Source organism: Trichosurus vulpecula, chromosome 1 (assembly GCF_011100635.1).
Source record: "Trichosurus vulpecula isolate mTriVul1 chromosome 1, mTriVul1.pri, whole genome shotgun sequence".
In the NCBI taxonomy this organism is placed as follows: domain Eukaryota; kingdom Metazoa; phylum Chordata; class Mammalia; order Diprotodontia; family Phalangeridae; genus Trichosurus; species Trichosurus vulpecula.
The window spans coordinates 36500091-36520989 of NC_050573.1; the positions used below are offsets into that span (position 1 = coordinate 36500091).

Sequence of the window (20899 nt, forward strand, 5' to 3'; positions counted from 1 at the left end):
GACCACAGCCTAGGTGAGACATGCTGCTATTTCCCTTAGACATAGAATTTTTTTTTTTGGAGGCAATCAGGGTTAAGTGACTTGCCCAGGGTCACACAGCTAGTAAGTATCTGAGGTCAGATTTGAACTTAGGTCTTCCTGACTGAGTCTGGAGCCAGTGCTCTACCTACTGCCCTACCTAGCTACCCCCTTGATATAGAAATTGATAATTTTGCCTCTGAAGATTGCCTTCTCCCATACCCTATCCTAGCCCTAGATATCAAGGAAACCACATATCCAGGTACCCTCAGGGGTCCTGGGTCCTGGTTCAGGTTACTGTGATAGCTTTTCCCAAGGAATTTGCACTACTGTTTGGCATAGGGCAGAAAAATTCTGAATAAACCAAGACTTAAGACTTTGAGCTGAAGAACAGGCTGCCTCGGAAGCTATATTAGATCCAGGGTTGGAAGGGTCTCAGAGCCCATAGAGGCCAACAATACCCTCCTTTTACAGATAAGGAACCTGGGAGATGATGTCACTTGCCCAAGGCTACACAGGGAAGGGAAGGAGGAAAGAAACAAGCATGCATGTAGCACCTACTGTGTGCTAGGTACTGTGCTATGTGCTTTTTACAAATATTATCCCATTTGATCTTTATAATAACTTTTCGAGGTAGGTGCTATTATAACCCCCATTTTACAGATGAAGAAACCAAGGCAAACAATCGATAAACATTTATTGAGCACCTACTATGTGCCACACGCTGTTCTAATCACTGCAGATACAAAAAGAGGCAAAAGATGGTTCCTGCCCTCGAGGAGCTTACCATCTAATGAGGAAGACAACATGCAAACAAAAGCAAACTACAGACAGGATAAATAGGAAGTGATTAACAGAGGGAAGGCACAGGAATTAAGAGGGGCTGGGAAGGCTTCCTGTAAAAGTAGGGTTTTTGTTGGGACTTAAAGGAAGCCAGGGAGGGCAGTTGGTTGGTTGGTTGGTTGGCTGTTGTCCTTCCTTCTCAAAGAAGACCAAAATGACATCACTATGCCAGTCAAGTCTCAGTGTGTCCTACTGTGGCTGATCAGACCCATATGAGCTCGGAATGTTCTGCCACAGGTCAGGCACAAATAGTCTGTGTGAACATTCGGGGTGGATACTCTAAATCTGAGTGTCTCATGTTTCTTTTGAAAGCAGAGTGGGGAGAGCATTCTAGACATGAGGGACAGGCAGAGAAAATGCTGGGAGCCAAAAGATGGAGTGTCTTTTTTTTTTCCCCAGAAACATCCAGGAGGCCAATATTGCTGGACCGAAGAGTGTGTATTGTGGAGTAAGGTAAAAGAAGACTAGAAAGGAGAGGGTTGGGTTATGAAGGGCTTTGAAAGCCAAACAGAGCATTTTGTGTTTGATCCTGGAGGCAATAGGATAGCCACTTTGGTGGCTAAATGGAAGACTTGAGTTCAAATTTGGCCTCAGCAACTTACCAGCTGTGTGACCTTGGGCAAGTCACTTAACCTCTGCTTGCCTCAGTTTCGTCATCTGTAAAATGTGGATCATAACAGCAACTACCTCCCAGGGCTGTTGTGAGGATCCAATGAGATAATGATTGTAAAGAGTTTAGCACAGTGCCTGATACCTAGTAAGAGTTGTATTTGTTGTTCAGTCATTTCAGTCGTGTCTGATTCTTTGTGACCCTATTTGGGGTTTTCTTGGCAAAAATTCTGCAGTGGTTTGCCAATTCCTTCTCCAGCTCGTTGTATAGATGAGGAAACTGAGGCCAACAGGGTTAAGTGACTTGCCCAGGATCGCACAGCCAGTAAGTTGCCGAGGACAGATTTGAAATCTGGTCCTCCTGACTCCAGGGCCTGTGCTCTATGTACTGCACCACCGGCCTTAGAAACAGGGCCTATCAGGAAATACAGATTCAGCACCGTATGTCAAATGTTGGAAAGGACTTTTTTGGCCATCAAGCCCGATCCCTTCATTTTGACAGATGGGGAAACTGAGGTCCAACGGGAGTCACTGCAGGGAAGTATCTGGATCAGGAGTTAAATTCGGGTCTTCCTCATTTCAAGTGCACTGTTCTAAGCACTACAACATCCCGATATTGATTGATTGGTTGGTCGACTGATACATACAAAAGATGGAGGGGAAAAAAACCTCAGATCTTATTTTTTTTTTAAAGGGCCAACAGTACAACATCAACAACCACTTACTCGGATGCTGACTTTCCCTTCAATATAAATTTTTTATGAGAATCATTTCCGCACATACTGAGGAGGTCCTCAGTGAAGGTCTAGGTGGAGAATGGGCAGGCTTTTGAAAGCAATATTTCATAATAGGCCATATCTTTACCATCACATGGTTGATGGAAAGATGTACAGAATATAGCATCCCACTAAGCTGATTGTTTGCTAATGATTTAAAAAAAAAAACCCACTTAATTTGGCAGCACAAACCTCTGCCCTAAATGCTGTCTTCCAGCCAGGCATCTTAACATACAAATTATTCATGATTCCTTACAAGCTGTAACAAAATAGAAAGGCTTTTTGGAAGACCCTCTGATCATAAATAACAGGGGAGCCACAAAACAGACCGCCATGTTTATTATCTTTCTCCACTGGATCTTCCTTTAGGCTTCACTGTCTTTCTATGGTCCCACAATTCATTCTCTCCCCTGTCTGTAACCTTGGGAGTATCTTTGACTCTACCCTCTCCCTCAACTTTTATTTCTGGTCAGTCACTAAACTAATCAATTTTATCTGTACAGTATCTCACATCTGTCCCATCCTTCCTTTACTCAGATTTGTAACCTTGGAGCCATCTTTAACCCTTCACTCTCCCTCATCCTCCATGACTAGGTAGTTGGCCTGTTTTGTTGGTTCTGGGCCTGGGGAGTGCTGGAGCCAGACTGAACTGGTTCTTCGGAGTTGGTGGTTAAATTTTCAGTGAGACCATTTACACCTCAGATATCGGGTCTTGATTTATCATTTTATTGATTGTCTATACTTAAGAAAATGATAGAGGATGTAAATTATTTGAAAAAAATAGGCAAAGAAGGAGTCCTACTAAATTCCTTTTGTGATACAAATATGGTGCTGATACCTAAACCAGGGAGAGCAAAAACAGAGAACAATAGACCAATTTTCCTAATGAATATTGATGCAAAAATTTTAAATAAAATACTAGCAAGGAGCAGATACATACACTATGACTGACTCGGTAGGATTTATATTAGGAATGTAGGGCTGGTTCAATATTAGGAAAACTATCAGCATAATTGACTATATCAATAACAAAAACAACAAAATTCCTATGATTATCTCAACAGATGGGGAAAAAGCTTTTTTTCTTTTAAAATAATTAATTAATTTTCAAAAGAATGTATTATCTCTCCTATTACCCCTCCCCCATTGGACAATTAAAATAAAATTAAATGCTCAAAACAAATATTTTAGCCCAGCAAAACAAATTCCCACATTGGCCAGGCCCAAAAATGTATGTAAACTTCTCTTCAGTTTAAGGCTCTAAGCTCTCTGCCAGGTGTTATATTTCCTCTTTAGTTTTCTTGACTCATGTTTTCTCATTGCATTGATCAGAAATCTAAAGATTCAGAAAAAGCTTCTGACAAAATACAACACTCATTCCTGTTAAAAATGCTAGGAAGCATGGGAATAAATGGAGCTTCTCTTAAAATGATAAGTAGTATCTATCTAAAACCAAGAGCAAGAATTATCTGTAATGGGGATAAATTAGAAACCTTCCCAATAACATCAGGAGTGAAGCAAGGCTGTCCATTATTACCACTACTGTTTACTATTGTACTAGAAATGCTAGCTAGAGCAATGAGACAAGAAAAAGAAGTTGAAAGAACAAGAATAGGTAACAAGGAAATAAAACTATTCTTTGAAGAACATGTGATGATATAATTGGAAAACTAGAGAATTGCCTAAAAAACTAGTTGAAATAATGAACAATTTTAGCAAAGTTGCAGGATATAAAATAAACCCACATAAGTCATTAGCATTTCTATATATTACCAATAAAACCCAAAAGGAAGAAATAGAAAATAATTGCAAAAGATATGAAATACTTGGGACTCTACCTACAAAGACAAACACAGGAACTATATGAAAACAATTACAAAACATTTTTCACACAAATGAAGACAGATCTAAACAACTGGAGAAATAGCAATTGCTTATGGGTAGGCCAAGTCAATATAATAAAAATGACAGTTTTACCTAATTTACATATTCAGTACCATACCAATCAAACTACCAAAGTATAATTTTATAAATCTAGAAAAAAGTAATAAAAAAGATTCTGGAAGAACAAAAAGTCATTAACATCAAGGGAATTGATGGCGGGGGGGGGAATGTGAAAGAAGGCAGCCTAGCAGTACCAGATTTCAAACTATATTACAAAGCAGTAATCATCAAAACAATCTAGTACTGGTTAAAGAGTAGTAGATTAGTGGAACAGATCACATATACAATATACAATAGTAAATGACTATAGTAATCTGTTGTTTGATAAACCAAAACCTAAGCTTTGGGACAAGAACTCACTATTTGACAAAAATTGCTGGGAAAACTGGGAAGTGATTTGGCAGAAATTAGGCATAGACCAACATCTCACACCATATACCAAGAAAAGATCAAAATGGGTACATGATTTAGACATAAAAGGTGATATTGTAAGCAAATTAGGGGACCATGGAAATTTTTACCTGTCAGATCTACGTATAAAGGAAGAGTTTGTGACCAAACGAAAGACAGAGAGGATCATGGATGTATGATGGATAATTTTGATATTAAAAAATTTTTGCACAAATAAAACCAATGTAGCCAAAATTAAAACAAAAGCAAAAAATGGGAAAGAATTTTTACAGCAAGTTTCTCTAATAAAGGCTTCATTTCCCAAATATATAGGGATGTGAGTCAAATTTATAAAAATAAGAGCCATTCCCCAATTAAGAAATGGTCAAAGGATATGACCAAGGAGTTTTCAGAAGAAAAAAATCAAAGTTATCTATAGTCATGTGAAAAAATGCTCCAATTTACTGTTGATTAGAGAAGTGAAAATGAAAACAGCTCTGAGGTATTACCTCACACTTATCATATTGACTAACATGACAGAAAAGGAAAATGACAAATGTTGGAGGGGATATGGAAAAGTAAGGATACTAATGCACGGTCAGCAGGGTGGTGAACTGGTCTAACCATTCCAGAGAACAATTTGGAACTATGCCAAAAGGGCTATAAAACTGTGCATACCCTTTGACCCAGCAATACTACCACTGGATCTATATCCCAGAGAGATAAAAAATAAATCAAAATGACCTATATCTGCAAATATGAAGAGTAGCTCCTGTTGTGGTAGCAAAGAATTGGAAATTGAGGGAATGCCCATCAACTGGGGAATGGCTGAACAAGTTGTGGTATATGATTGTAATGGGAATACTATTATGATGTAAGAAACGATGAGGAGGCAGCTAGGTGGTGCAGTGAGTAGAGCATGGGCCCTGGAGTCAGGAGGACCTGAGTTCAAATCTGGCCTCAGACACTTAACACACTAGCTGCGTGACCTTGGGCAAGTCACTTAACCCCAATTGCCCTGCCTTCCCACCTCCAAAAAACAAACAAAAACAAACAAACAAAAATGATGAATAGGTGTACTTCAGAATAACTTGGAAAGAATTATATACACTGAGGAAAAGTGAAGTGTACAGGACCACGAGAACATTGTACACAGTAACAGTGATATTTTATCATGATCAAATGTGAATGACAGGTATTCTCAGCAATACAAATATCCAACACAATCCTGAAGGACTTATGATAAAAAATGGTTATCCACTTCCAGAGAAAGAGAATTAATGGAGTCTGAGCACAGGTTGAAGCATAATTTTTCACACTTTATTTTTCTTGCTTTTTTTTGCAACATGGTTAATATAGAAATATTTGGCATGATTTCACATATATAATTGATATCATATTTCTTGTCTTCTCTGTGAATGGGGAAAAAGTAGGAAGGAGGGAGAAAATTCAGAAGTCAAAATTTTTTAAAAAGAATGTTAAAAATAAATAAAAATTTAAAAAAATAGCCCCCTCCCCCACAAAGAAAGATGGTGATAGGGACATTTTTAATGATATAGATTAAACGTGAAAGTTTGCCATGGCTATGTTTTTGTTTTTGTCCCCTGGAGAACTGGTGGTTAAACATTTACGAGCACATAGGCTGGTTCTACCTTTACAGTCTCTCTCCCACATGTGTGTCCACTTATCTCTGCTCACCTTGATTCATTACTCATCCCTTCTCACCTAATGACGGACTCTTAACAAGTCTTTTTCCTTCTAATCTTTCCCTCCTCCAAACCATTTCCCACATAACTCCCAAATTAACATCTTTAAACTACGAGATTTACCATGTCACAAAAGAGCTCAAAAATCCTTAGTGACTTTATCGCCTCTAGGAGGAGATACAAATTCCTATGGAACTGGAGACAGTGGATGGAGTGCTGGCCTTGGAGTCAGGAAGACATGAGTTCAAATCCAACCTCAGACACTTACTAGCTGGGTGACCCTGGGCAGTTTCCTCAACTGTAAAATGAGGATCATAATAGCACCTACCTCACAGGGCTGTTTCGAGAATCAGGTGAGATTATATTTCTAAAGCACTTAGCACAGTATCTAGGTGCTTAATAAACGCTTCTTTCTTTCTTTACTTCTTATCCCTGGTGCTTCACAAGTGCATCACAGTCTAGCTCCCATCTATCTTTACAGACTGCTTTCTCACATACACTACAGCCATTCCGTTCCCTAACTCTGCCTTTGCACAGGTTAATTACTGCTGCTAAAGGGCCCCTACTCCTGGACTCAACTGAATTGAAGCCAATCACTAGAGCAATATGAAGGGGGACTATTTGAGTGAATTCTAGGAGTTTTAAAATGAGGAGACTTGATCAATTTCTCTCACCTATTTCAATTACTCCATTTAGCCAATCAAAATCTTCTCCAATCAATCAACCATCACTAAGGATTTATTAAGCTCCTACTATATGCCCAGCACTATACTAAGCACTGGAAATAGAAAAACAGATGTAAAACAGTCCCTGACCTCAAGAAGTTTATAGTCTAAAGGGGGGACAACACATGTATATATGTACAAATCTAATACATGTACACTATGTGTATATACATATATAATACATATATGTATATACACATAATCCATACAAAATGAACGTGGGACAGAGAACAAGCCTTTATTAAGCATCGGTTACTCTGTGCCAGCTCTGTGATAATTGCTTTACAAAGATCTCATTTGATCTTCATAGTTCACTAGCAGCTGAGGGGAATCGAGAAATATTTCATCTTAAAGGTGGTATTTGAGCCTTGATCTTGAAGGAAACAAGGGGTTCTGGGAGTATAAAGGAATGTAGATAGGAAATGGGAGTATAACCTGGGCGCCACTTGGGGCCAATCTACTGGAGAAGATGGGAGGGAATGAGAACAAAGATTCATATAGAGGGGACTACCCTTGGTGGGGAGAAGGCCCACTCTTTCATCAGAGAATGAAATAAAGGAAGAAATAAAGGAATTATCAGAGAGCTGGCACAGAGTAACTAATGCTTAATAAAGGCTTATTCTCTGTCCTATATTCATTTTGTATGTTGTGTGTGTATATACATATTTGTATGATATATGTATATGTAGTGTGTACATGTATCAGACATGTACACACACACACACACACACATATATATGTTGTTCCTCCTTTACACTATAAAGGAAGGAAAGTGATGACAAAGGGTTGAGAAGATGAAGACTGGTCCTGTCTCATTTTCCTTTTGATCCTATTTACAATTAATTGATTTTGTTCTATATGTGTTCAAGTCATGGTTTTTTGTCTCTGAACTTAGGTCAGAGGTCAGCTGGCCTGTAATGGGTTTAGTTGAAAAATTCAATTCTTCTTGCCTCAAGGAATTTTGCCAACTTTGGAGAATGTGTGTGAAAGGAAGGGAGATGGGCTTGATATCCTTCAAGGATGTCTGGTTTACTGCCCAAAAGTCTGAGCTGCTATCTCAAATCTGGACTCAAACAATGAACACTTCTAAGTCTCATGAGAGAAGAAGGGGGGTTATTTCTAGCCCCCAACACCAAACTTCCAACCAATCATGTTGTTCCTTCTGCCTCAGCTTTGTAACCAATTATATTACCCTCAGTCCCATGATGTCATTTACCCTGTTGTGTTCTCTGTTCTGTACCCTACAAAACCTATATAAGGGGAATTTTGTATTGCTCGGGATTTTTGGCATTCACAGGTAGCATGCCCATACTAATAAGAGGTATCTGCTTCAGTTTGCCATTTTGTTAAATTCCAATTGTGACAGATTTGTGAAATGAAGACCAAGGAAGAAGAGGGAGCTCTTGGGGAATGGCTTTGATTTTTTTCAATAAGGTGGTAAGCCTAAGGAAGAGGAGAAGATTGGAAGTGGGTGCTGTGAAGAGTGGAATAGAGAATTAGTCAGGGAGGAACAAAAGGGTTGTACCCTGAAAGAAGGTTCTGGATCACTTACAATGATAGTATACTCAGCACGGTTTTGAGATTTCATCTAGCTCAATTCAGCAGTGCATGAGTCAGAGTGGAGGAGCTTCTCAGGGTTCTTGGGGGGAGGCAAGAAGGAGGAAGAGGATGACTGGTCAGAATGATGCCAACATGATATGGAGATAGTTGAAAAGTGGCTCAGAAGCCTGGGAAGTTTATTCATTATAGAGTTAGAGTTCCAGAGGGCACAGTGGAAGGTGCAGGCAGATGGGGAGTAAGACCTTGGTAAAAGGGTTGAGGTGACTGGGGAGGAGACAGTGGTCAGTGGTGGGCTGGGGAGAGTAAGAGAGGATAGGAGTTTGCTGATCTTTGAGGAATGAGTACAGGCAGAGAGTCAACTACCGGCAGAAGCTCTGTTTTTGTTTTTTGTTTTTTTTAATTCTTTTTTCAATAAGTTAATTTACTTATTTTTAGTTTCTGGCATTCACTTCCATAAGTTTTAAATTTTCTCCCCCTCCCTCCCTTCCCCCTCCCCAAGATGGCATGAAATCTGATATAGGCTCTACATATAGTCATGTCGTATAGAAGAATTAGAACGAATGAGAGTAATCATGAGAAAGAAAAATGTAAAACAAAACAAAACAAAAAAAGAATATAGTCTGCTTTGATTTGCATTCAAATTCCATATTTCCTTTTCTGGGTGTGGATGGCATTTTCCATCATGAGTTTTTTGGAATTGTTTTAGGTCATTGCATTGCTGAGAAGGGCCAAGTCTATCAAAATCACTCCGCGAACAATGTGGCTGCTACTGTGTACAATGTTCTCCTGGTTCTGCTCACTTCACTCAGCATCAGTTCATATGTCTCTCTAGGTTTTTCTAAAGTCTGCCTATTCATCATTTCTTATAGCACAATAGTATTCCATTATATTCATATACCACAACTTGTTCAGCCATTCCTCAATTGATGGGTATCTGCTCAATTTCCAATTCTTTCACCACAAAAAGAGCTGCTATAAATATTTTTGTGCATGTAGGTCCTTTTCCCTTTTTTATGATCTCTTTGGGATACAGCCCTAGAAGTGGTATTGCTGGGTCAAAGGGTATGCACATTTTTATAGCCCTTTGGACATAGTTCCAAATTGCTCTCCAGAATAGGTGGATCAGTTCACAACTCCACCAACAATGAATTAGTGTTCCAATTTTTCCACATCTTCTCCAACATTTATCATTTTCCTATTTTGTCATGTTAGCCAATCTGATAGGTGTGATGTGGTAGCTCAGAAAAGTTTTGATTTGCATTTCTCTAATCAATAGCGATTTAGAGCATTTTTTCATATGAGTATAGACAGCTTTAATTTTTTCCTCTGAAAATTGCCTGTTCCTATTCTTTAGCCACTTATCAATTGGGGAATGACTTGTATTCTTGTAAATTTGGCTCAGTTCTCTATATGTTTTAGAAATGAGGCCTTTATCAGAGACATTAGTTGTAAAAATTCTTTTCCAGTTTTCCTGCAGAAGGTCTGTTGACAAAGGCCAATAAGTAGAATGTTCTCTGTCTATTCTCACCTTGCATCTTTCCACTTTTGATGTCTGCGCCCCAGAAAGGCTGCCATGGCCCTCAAGCAGAAGCAGTAGCAGTCCACTGGGTCTGAGTCCAATGGTCTGGCCACTCCAAATAAGTGATCAATGTCCCAACCAGGGAAGTGAAAAAGCAAAATCTCAGGTTTGACTTACACATCCAAATGAGATTTATCAAGAGAGAGTCTGCACAGCCAATAAAAGCCTCAAGAAGGCTAGAGACAGAAGGGGTGATCCAAGATTTCTTTGTTAGGAAGTTCAGTGGGGCTGGTCCCTGGCACCAGTTTGAAGGCTGTATTTTGTCACAATCTTCCCAACAGTCGGACTTACAGTCATAGGTAATTTATTTACCCTGGCCCAGGAGAGAGGAGCTGCTTTTTGGAGGGGGATAGTGATAACATTTCAGTGGTAAGGAAGGTAGTGTGGCTCTGCCTTCATGAAGCCTGGAGAGCAAGATTAATCACTGTGGTGTGTGGGAAACAGCAGAAGACTTTGAGCCTGTGTAGACAGGAGACCTGAGCCCTAGCCCACATCTGCCACTAACTGGTGTGTGACTTTGGGCACACCACTCAACCTCTGGGTCTGAAATTTCTTCATCTGTAGGATGTAAATTCCTAAAGAAGCAGGAACTATCTTACTTTTTTATTTTTAATTTTTTTTAAAAATTCTTATCCTGAAGCATCTATCACAATACCAGGTAGGTAGTAATGATGGGGGTATAGTCTCTGGGAACCCCCTTGAACTCTCCTTGAATCTTCCCACTACATCTGGCTTTTGCCTGAGGCCATAAGCCTTTCCTTATCCCTAGGCCCAAATCTCTACCTAGTTTAGCCCTTCACTATCCAGCTGCTTCCCATCCTTGATCCCATCAAAATCCCGTTCTCTTGTTTCCAGGAGTCTTGATCCCTAGTCACCCCAGTCCCATCAAGATCCTCCTTAGACTTCTCCTCAAGACCCTCCCTAAACCCCTTCTCTAGTCACCCCAGACTACTTGTTGGTGTTTTGGGGTCTCGAGCACCCCTAGAAACACACGGTTCCTTACCCTCAGCATTTTCTTTAACCTCATCAGTAAGGGCTTAATAAAGTTTCTGACCTGGCCAACTCCTGAATGCAAACACCACCTTCTGCCTAATGCCTTTACCAATTCCACTAAAATGTTTCCTTCCCTTTCCAGCTACTTTGTATTTTTTTCAACAAGTAAATGTCAACAAGCACCTACTAGGTGCCCTAGCCAGGTACTATGCTCAATGTCTATTTTTATTCTCTTATTTCCTCTATTTCTATCACCTGTCATTCACCTATATTTCATCTATCTCTGTTTTGTCTCCCTATTTGTATCACTTGCCATCTATCTATAATCTACCTCTGTTCTCTGCACCCTCTGTCTTCCTGTATCTATCAATCTATCTACTTGGTGGGCCACTGGACTGACATGACTCAGGAAGAGAAAGTGAGGCTGGTAACGTTGCACAGCTCTCCTTCACTTAAATCCAATTTACTTGCAAGTCATGGCATCATTTTCCTGATGTCATGGTCCTCTTCAAGAGCCGAAGGACAAACAACCTGTGAGTAGCCTGAGCTGCCCCACTGGGTCCCCAAATGGCCAGTTCCAGTTGGGCAAGTCAGCTTCTCTCCTTCCCCTCCTCTCTCTCTCTCTCTGTCCACATGGAGTATCATGCCCTTACCTGCAAAATGTTGATGACAACATATTTTGGGATTAATGGGCTAAATTTCTTTCTTAAAAATCATGACTTAAACCCAATTCACTCTGGCTCTCGGTTGGCCAACAGTAGGTCCCAGCCCAAGCACCACTCAGAAGGCATTGTTTGGGCCTGGCTGGCTAAGGGGAAATGTAAATAATTGTTTCTGTTTTGGCTAGAAACCCTGAGTGTCTTCCCCTCCCAGACTGATTTTTTTTGTTTGTTTTTTTAAACAAAGGGGGCCATTCCTTGGCTCACTTCTTAATCAGCTTTAATCACAGCCTTCAGTCAAAGAGACATGGGAAAGACTTTAGCTTAAAAAGGCCAAGGTCTCCCACTGCATCCAGGGCCATCTCCAGCCCTTCTGATCAGCTTCTGGCCACTAGACCCAGATGGCTCCATGAGGATGAAGTGAGGCTGGTGACCTTGCACAGCCCTCCTCACTTAAATCCAAAGGCATCAATCACCCTCCTGACGTCATGGTCCTCTTCCAGAAAGAAGGACAAACAACACTCTCTCTACTTATCTATCCATCCATCTCTCATCCCGGACTCCCTATTTCTCTCCAGTCCCTGCTATCCACCCATTCATGAGTCCCCCACCTAGCTCTTACCTCTCTCCCTCTATATCCCTCCATCTCCTCCCCTTCCCCCTCCGTTGGCACGTAACTTTCTGAGCAGGGATTACTTCATTCTTTAGATTAGCACCCCGTGCGCCTAGCACAGCGAGGGGCACAGAGTAGGCGCCTAATAAGTGCTCTCGGAGCCATTGTACGGTGTGCGCTCAGGAGACGTGTCACTTCCCCTCCAGAGCCTGAGCTTCCTCCTCTGCCGAATGTCGGGGTGGGGCCGGACTGGCCATTTATTACATCCCTGGCACCTCGGACATCCCGGGCCGCAGCCGGGCCTCGGGCCTCCAGCCTGGCTTGCCAGCAGTCTGGGGAAAGAAGAGCCTGGGTGCCGCTCCTGGGGTGGGCCTTGCACACAGTAGGCTCTTAAGAAGTGCTCGCACTGGACTGCCTGGCGTGGAGCGCCCATGTCCCGCAGTCCCCGCAGCACAGAAATTGCTCTGGGGCGGGGAGGAGGCGTTGGAGGGGCGGGGACGTCTTGTTCGCCCAGCGAGGGAAGGAGGCCCAGGAGAAGGGGAGGGAAGGAGGTGGGGGGCGGGGCGCCCGAATGTTGTGTTGGTTTGAAAAAAAAGAAAGAAAGAAAAGAAAATTTTCGTCCTCCGTGGCTCTGGGTAAATCGCACACCCGGGGCGCAGGCCTTGCGCCTTTAAGAGCTCGGCCGGGGCCGCTGATTGGCCGCGCCGCGCCGTGACGTAAAAGGAGGCGGGGCTTGATCCGGGCGGTCTGCTTCCCGGCCTCAGGCTCCTCCGGGGGAGCGAGCGGGAGGAGGCGGCGGCTGCTTCGGCGGCTGTTCGAACCTGGCCTCGGCCCGGCTCCGGGCTCCGGCCCCAGCCCCGCACTCGGCCGCAGCCCCGGCCCCGGGGGATGCCCCCGGCAGGCCCGCCCTCATGGCCGCCGACGTCTTCATGTGCTCGCCCCGCCGGCCTCGCGGCGGGACCCGCCCGGTGCTGCTCAAAGCTCCGGCTCCCGACGACGACGACGACGACTCGGACACGGACGAGCCCTCGGCCGCCCCCGCGGGCTCCGGCCACTCGGGCGGCCCGGCCCGGCCGGGCCCCGTCGCCGCCCCCGCCGCCGGCGGGCCGGACGAGGACGAGGACGACGAGGCGGAGGACGACGAGGCAGCGGCCGAGGAGCCCGGGGGGCGACGGCGGGGCCGGCAGCAGATCATCCACAGCGGCCACTTCATGGTGTCGTCCCCGCACCGCGAGCACCCGCCCAAGAAGGGCTATGACTTCGACACGGTCAACAAGCAGACGTGCCAGACGTACAGCTTCGGCAAGACCAGCTCGTGCCACCTGTCCATCGACGCGTCCCTCACCAAGCTCTTCGAGTGCATGACCCTGGCCTACAGGTGGGTGCGGGCGCCGGCCGACCCCTCCCCCCGCGGCGGGCACTGCGGGGCCGCCCCTCCCCCACCCCTCTGCGGGCTCGGTGCGCATCTCCCGGCTGGGGGGCTCTGGGGCATGACACCCCCTCCCAACCCCGTCCCTCCTCTAGAGCCCGCGCCTCGGCCCCCCCACTGCCAGTCCGCTCACCTGCCCACCTACACACACAGACACACCCCTCCTCGCTGGTGGCCCTGAAAGAATGGCCCACTTACACAGTAACTACCGCCCCCCGCCCGCCGGTGAGGAGGACCCCTCGCTCTCATCCACCCTCTCCTCCATCCTCCCCCTCCCCCATACACACAACCAGGTGGGGAAGGACCTGCCTCCTACACACCCACCTTCTCACGTATCAGTCTTGGCGGATGGAGCCCCTTTCTCGGTATCTTATCTCCCTGTCTTTCCAGCTGGTGTCCTCCTCTCCTCCTTGACATCCCCCCCCCTTACAAAGCAGGGTGCTCATTAGTCCATTCACCCCCTCCCAAACAAAAAAGGCACAGTCTCTGTAGCCCATCCCCCCAGCTAGGGCACACATACAGAGGCAGATTGGCCCTGGCCCCGTTCCCCCAAATTGAAAAATCCTAAAGATAAGGATGATCATTTCTTCCCTCTTGGAGACCTACATGTACCTCCTTCTCAGCTGGGGATGATAATAACCACTCACATTTATGTAGCATTTCAAAGTTCACAGTTTCTCTGTATGGTCTGTTTGATCTCAAAACTAACCTGTGAGGTAAGTGCTATAATCCTCATTACAGATAAGGAAACTAGAAGCGCTGAGATATGAAATAGCTAGTAAAGGTCCGAGGCAGTATTTGAACTCTGGTCTTCCAAGCTCCAACACTGTTATTTGCCATGCCACCCAGCTGTCTTGGCACTTAGGAGATGACCCTCCCATAGGGGAAAAGCACAGTTTCTTCCTCCCATGGAGATCAACTACACAGGAGATTGCTGCACTAGTTTCTCCCTCTCCCCTGGAGATCTACCCCCTTCATCCAGCTGGGGAACCTGGGAGGTGATTCCCCCAAACACAGGATGTTCTTTCCTTCTTCTCTACAGATACAGGGTGTCCATACTATCCACACGTTACTAAATATTCTCTTCCCAACCATTCGTTCACTCCTTCCCACCTAAATACCTACCCTTACCCCATGAGAGACTTGGTGGTGATCTCTACATGCATTACATATTGGGGAGGCCCCTGCCCACTCACTCATCTGTCCATTCCTCTCTTTATGGAGACCTATTTCTCTTCCAACCATCCCATCTCTTCCATTCCCCCTCCCATGTGGAAGGTGGGGAACACAATGGGGACTTTACCCTCCTCACCTCCAGCTGGGAACATGATAGCTGACTCTTCCTGCACATACATTCAAGGAGCTCCTCTTCCTACCCATAAATACACTGGAAATGCTCCTTCCTATGGGGAGCCAGAGGGAGACAGGACTGAAGGGATCTGGGCTACCCATTCTGGTTGGAAACACTTCTACCATCCCTCAGCAAGGAAACCCAGGAAATAATACCCTTCGCCCCACAGTAGAATTGCCCTATCTCCCTTCCCTGTCCACTGAGAGTTCTCCCTTCTTTCCTGTGGAGCCAGGGGAAACCAGGCTTAACCTCCTTCCTGCCTTTGAGGGACCTGGAAGAGGGCCCTTCTGCACCTAGTCTGGGAGTTCCCTCAGCCCTCAATCTAGCCTTGGAGATCTGAGAGACCAGGAATGGGAGGAGACCTTGGGAGATATTGCCATCCTTCTCCTCCCTCAGTCCACCAAGGGGAGCTGCCCCTCTCACTTCCCCATGGGCAGTAGGAAGGTTCTCCCCTCCTCCCCTAAGGATCTCTGCAGCCCGGCCTCTGTAGCATGTGGCACGTTGCCAGGCTGCCAAGCAGAGAAGGAGAACCAGGGAGTTGGAGAGCCAGCAGGAACTTGGATAAGTCTCCCTCCATCTCCCTGCTCAGGACACTAGATCTGAAAGAGATAATCGGGTTTCTGATCCTCATGTTACCAACGAGGAAGCTGAGCCTCCCGGAGCTTGTGACTTGCTCATGGCTCAATAAGTGGCAGAAAGCAGGGTTCCCTCCTCTTCTGTAAGAGGAGGATGGATGTGTTTGCAGGGGGTGCTTGTGAAGAAGGGGTTTTGTCAACCTTGAGTACTAGAGAAATGTCTGTTATCATTGTCATGCATAAAACTTAGAGTTAGAATAGACCCCCTAGGGTTTCTTAGCTTTTTTTGTGTGCTGGACCCTTCGGACAGTCTGAAGTCTGGACCCCTTCTCATAATGTTTTTAAATGTATAAAACAAAATATAAGAAATCATAAAGGAAACAAATTATATTGAAAAAAATTGTCAAAATATTTTAAAGATGAATTCACAGACCTTAACATTAAAGAACCCCTGATCTAGGCCTTTTCCCTCAATTTTACTTTGGTGTTGACTAATTAAGTGTAACCCCTCTGGGTCTCAGTTTCTTCTTCTCTGAAATGAAGGGGTTCGATTAGGCTAATTAATTAAGTATTGTGTGTAGTGTGTAGGTGTCGGGAATACTGAGGCAAAAACCAAATACTTCCTGCCCTGAAGGACCTTACAATCTGGGGGATGAGATGGAGGGAAAGGGAGGAGGGGCCGAGGTAATGTATACACGAATAAACATATATACAAAGTATTTTAGGGAGTTGGGAGTCTCAGAAAAGTCCTCTTACTGGAGATAGCTTTGGAGCTTAGCCTGGAAGGAAGGTGAGAGGTCAAAGTTAGGAGGTGTACATTCCAGGCCTGTGCTTGGGATATGGAGAAAGGAGATGGAATGTTGTGTCTGGGGAGTGTGTGTACCTGTCTGGGAGGACAGGCTGGGCCAGGTTGTGAAGGGCTTTAAATGCCAACAAGAGGGATTTGTTGCATGGGAGCCATTGGCATTTTCTTGGGGAGGGCAGTCCTGTCCTTTAGGAAGGTGACAGTTGTGCTGAAGATGGATTGAAGAGAGGCGAACCCAGCTCTGAACTTTGACTTTTATCATAGTAATGCGTCACTTTCCCTTAGCTTACTGAGGGTTTTCCTTGCAGTTCTGTTTTGAGGTGGCTGGTGTAGGTGTGATCGTCTCCATTCTGTAGAGGACTCTGGGCCTGTAGTCAGAGGGCTGAAGGGGTCTAACCGTGGCCACACAGCTGACAACCCTCCAAGCCAGGCCTTTTGGCTATGAGTCCAGTGCTCTTTGCCATTTAGCTGTGTGCTTCAAGTTAACTGGTGCTCCCTGGGCCTGTCAGATGAAGGCATTAGACTAAGTCATCATGCTGCCTCTGATCTTAGAAACCAGCCTCCATCATTTTTGTCGAGAGGAGGAAGCTGAGGGGGAAGGAGGCTTGCTCTAGGGCAAATTCTCCTCACTTGCCATGTCTAAGCCCTGGCTAAGTAGTGAGATGATTCCAGCTGATTCCAGCTCCTCAGCTTCCTTGGCCATAGGCTGTTCCCCACTGGGATCCTGACACCTGCTCCACTCACTTTGGAGACACCCAGGGCATTTGGGGATCTCTTTAGCCCAGCAGGTGGGTTAAGATGTTTAAAGCTGTGAGGGAAAGAGATTGGGCTTCCAGGTTATCACAGCTGGCAGGACCTGCTGGTGACTGATTTGATGTGGAATTTATATCTTCATTGTGGGTAGATGGTGATAGAATGCCATTGACTTCTTATAATTTGGGCTTTCCTACCCTCCTCCAACCCCATTTTGCTCGAGAAATCTTAGGATATTGGAGCAGGAAAAGATCTTAAGGATCAGAGGATTATTTAGAGGTCATCCAGAGAAGGGAAGGAAGACACTTGTCCAAGGGGGACATACTGAGCTGCTGACAATTAGAGACCAGGACTCAGGTCTCCTTACTTCTGGTCCAGTCTTCTGTTCTGTTCTACTTCTGCCAGAAGGCTTACTGGATTTAGACAAAAAGCCCCACCTCTTCCCTGTGGCAGTTACTGGGAACCTTAGATGTGCTTACAGGGAACTGTGGGTACGTGCTTCATGCTAAGGCTGAGCTTTGTGCGTTGGGAGCCACCAGCTGTTGGAGGGGTAGCCTGTCCCTTCTTGGAGCACTGGGAATCTTCGGGCCTGGAGGGATGTTCCACCAGCTTTTAAACACTGGAATGGGGAGCCTTCCAGTTCTGGGGCAGCCATGCCCAACACCATACTTGTAGCCTGATTTCAATGCCAGAAGAATTCCTGAGCCACCTTTCAAGACAAATGCTGAGTCTGGGAAGGGATGGAAGGAATAAAGATCCTTTCCATTCGATCACTGTGCCTGTGTTAAGGATGTGTACCACGTAGCTTCTTCACTTTCTTTGGAAGATCTGCTGGTGCTTAACCCTTCGTGTTTGGAATGAGGATCACTGGTGAGCTGGGCTGGCAGAGGCTGTCTCAGATCTGGTCTGTAAGCAGCATAAGAAAACTCAGCTCAGTCACCTTGACTGGGAGCCTTTCTCCAGGAATAGTGTGTGCTCTAAAGAAAAGAAATTGGAACTTCTTTCTCCTTCTCCTTGGTAAGCTGAGTTGATGCTTCCTAAACAGTTAACTACGAGTTTAGCCTTAATGTATTCAGTCAGATGAAGTTAAAATGTTAGAAACTTGCCTGTGGTTGGCATTGTTCTTCTTTCTGGAAGAAATAATTAAGCTATATGTTCCTCTGAGTTCTGGTAACAACTCCATTTCCTTTAAAAAGAATTTCCTTGGTGACTTATTTGTCACGTGTCTGCCCCTTAGCCCTGACTTCCAACTTCTAAGGCACTGTACTGGCAGTTCCTCCTCTGGTGCTCTGGATTTTCTTATTTTCATCTGTACAGACCTAGGTAGGGGCTTTCTATTTAAAAATAAAAAAAGCAGTGTTGCTGAGGCCCTTTGAACTTGTATGGGGCTGTGGGGGCAGGGGGGGGGGAGGTGGCGGGGAACCAAAGCAACACAGCCCCTCTGGGTTGCAGTATACCTGTCATCATTTGGGGGGAGCCTTTTTTTTTAAGTCACATGTGAAAAGTAACATAGGGAAACTTAATTCCATTATTAGAGACAAGCTCTCATTATTAGATATTATTGAATATTAGCTATATCCATTATTAGAGCAGACACTCTCTGTTCTATCTGTAAAATGAAGGCATTGGATCATAGCCTTAATGTTCCCTGCCAGCTTTACACTTGTGAGCCTGTGATTTACTTTTCTATAAACTTCTGGAAGCATACTGAGGCTTTGCTGATTCAGTAGTGAGAGAAAAGGGCTAAGTTTACCCAAGCTGTTCTACCAGAATAGGGGAAAACCAAAGTTATCCTCTTCCGTGGTGTTTGGTAATCTCAAATATATTTTCTTGAACTGTATTCTTTTCTTAAACTGCTCTTGGAAGCCAGGGTTTAGTGGTGGCAGGCAACCACACACAAACCTAGCAGGCGTGTTGGCCATGCTCTGCTGCTCAAGATGCTCGTATGTATTGCTTCAATAAAGAGGACTATGAGAGATTAGTTGAAATTGATAGTGACTGAAAAGTGGCTTCTTTACATCTAAGATCATTGAATGTGTTCAATGTATGATGCACATTTAATGTCCGTTTGTATTCTTAGAATTTTTTTAAAAACTGTAACTGTTTTTGATACTAGTGTCTATGACAGATAATTCTGCCAAAAAGAAATTTTGAAGAGGCAAAAGTGTTCTCTCATTTGAGTCTTAGTTTTTAACTAATAGGGACCTATTAAAATATCAAGTCCACAGTACAGAAGAAATGCAGATATGAGGATAGACAATTTGAGTTTACTTTAGAAATCTTGTACAGTGGATGGTGTTTCCAAATTTAATAATTGCTCCATGGTTCTGGCAAAATTATAAAGGCATTTGCAAACAAGACGTAGCAAATTTGAAAACAAATTAAAACTTTTAAAAGCAAAAATGTAGAGAGGAAATAGTCCTCCCTTAAATATAACTGACATATAAGTAAAGGGGAAATTTGTTTTTGTGTGTGAAACGTTCTTTCAAGAGTAGCTAGCCATCCAGTATTGTTTAGATTGGAAGAATACTTAGCGATAACCTGTGCTTGTAGTATTGTTACATTCAGAATAAAATTGATTTGCTTTTTTTAATCGGCCTTCTGTTATTTAGTATCATTAATAGTATACATTTTAAAAAATAAAATATATTGTCATTTTAGTCTCAAAGTACAGGTAATTCATGCATTTCTTAGGGCAGTTTTAAGCTTCAATAGCTTCATTATAAGTTGTATTTAAAAACCCATCTAAATAAAATAATAAGAAAAATGAACCCACGAGATGGAGGAGAAAACCCCCAAGGGACTATGAGCAATTGTACCATGTTTGCTAGCCTCTGGATTTTAGGAACTCTACCCCAAAAGCTATATGTGAAATTTATTTTTTAAATCATTTATATTGATACAGTTTTGTGTTTCCCTTAGTCATTTCCAGATATTATCATCCTCCCTTATGCCAAAGACAAACAAAATTGTTAAGCAAAATTTTACCAGAAGGAAGTAAATGAATTTCCTCTTCTCCTTTCCAGGATCAAGATTGGCCATTGCAATTTCTTGGTGTTTGGCCTTGTTACAGTGATTGATGCTGACTTTATTTGTGCTAAAATGAGCCCAGTATATTAAAAAAAGAGAAGTGTGGGTAAAACTTCACATTTGTTTACATACACCTTGGTTTTCTTAACTGTAGAATAAATTCAGCATTTTTATGGACTTGAACAGCAGTGTTCTGCTGTCCTCATTTTAATGGCAAGCCTAATTTAAAAATATTTTCCTGCAGACACTTTACCAATGTTTTATATCAAGAAAAGGGCTTTGCCACTGGAAAAAATGTCAGAGCTCCTTGGCGTCAAGGTTTACTATTATATAGCCCAGGCAAGAAGATTTCAGAAATGGCATCCCCCTACTGCCCGCCCAGCATTTACTTCAGAAATACTTTTTTCTGAAGAAGCTGAGCATAGGTTTTGAAGTAAGTGGGGAGCATTAGGATGACTGCTTTCTTACTTGTCAGTTTCTGTAGTTAGTGGGTAAATTTGTCTTGCCTGTTAAAGATACTCAGCCCAGTTGACTCTGTCTC

The 20899-nt window shown here is 43.7% G+C and overlaps 1 protein-coding gene across 1 annotated transcript in view; it reads left to right on the top strand.

Moving 5' to 3' along the window:
- The first annotated feature begins 13326 nt into the window (after nt 1-13326).
- LOC118853395 (MLX interacting protein) overlaps nt 13327-20899 on the top strand; it is a 61324-nt gene continuing 53751 nt past the window's right edge. The window contains exon 1 of the mRNA XM_036763445.1: nt 13327-13793. Within this exon, the coding sequence (XP_036619340.1) occupies nt 13327-13793 (467 nt within the window). The remainder of the gene's footprint in view (nt 13794-20899) is intronic.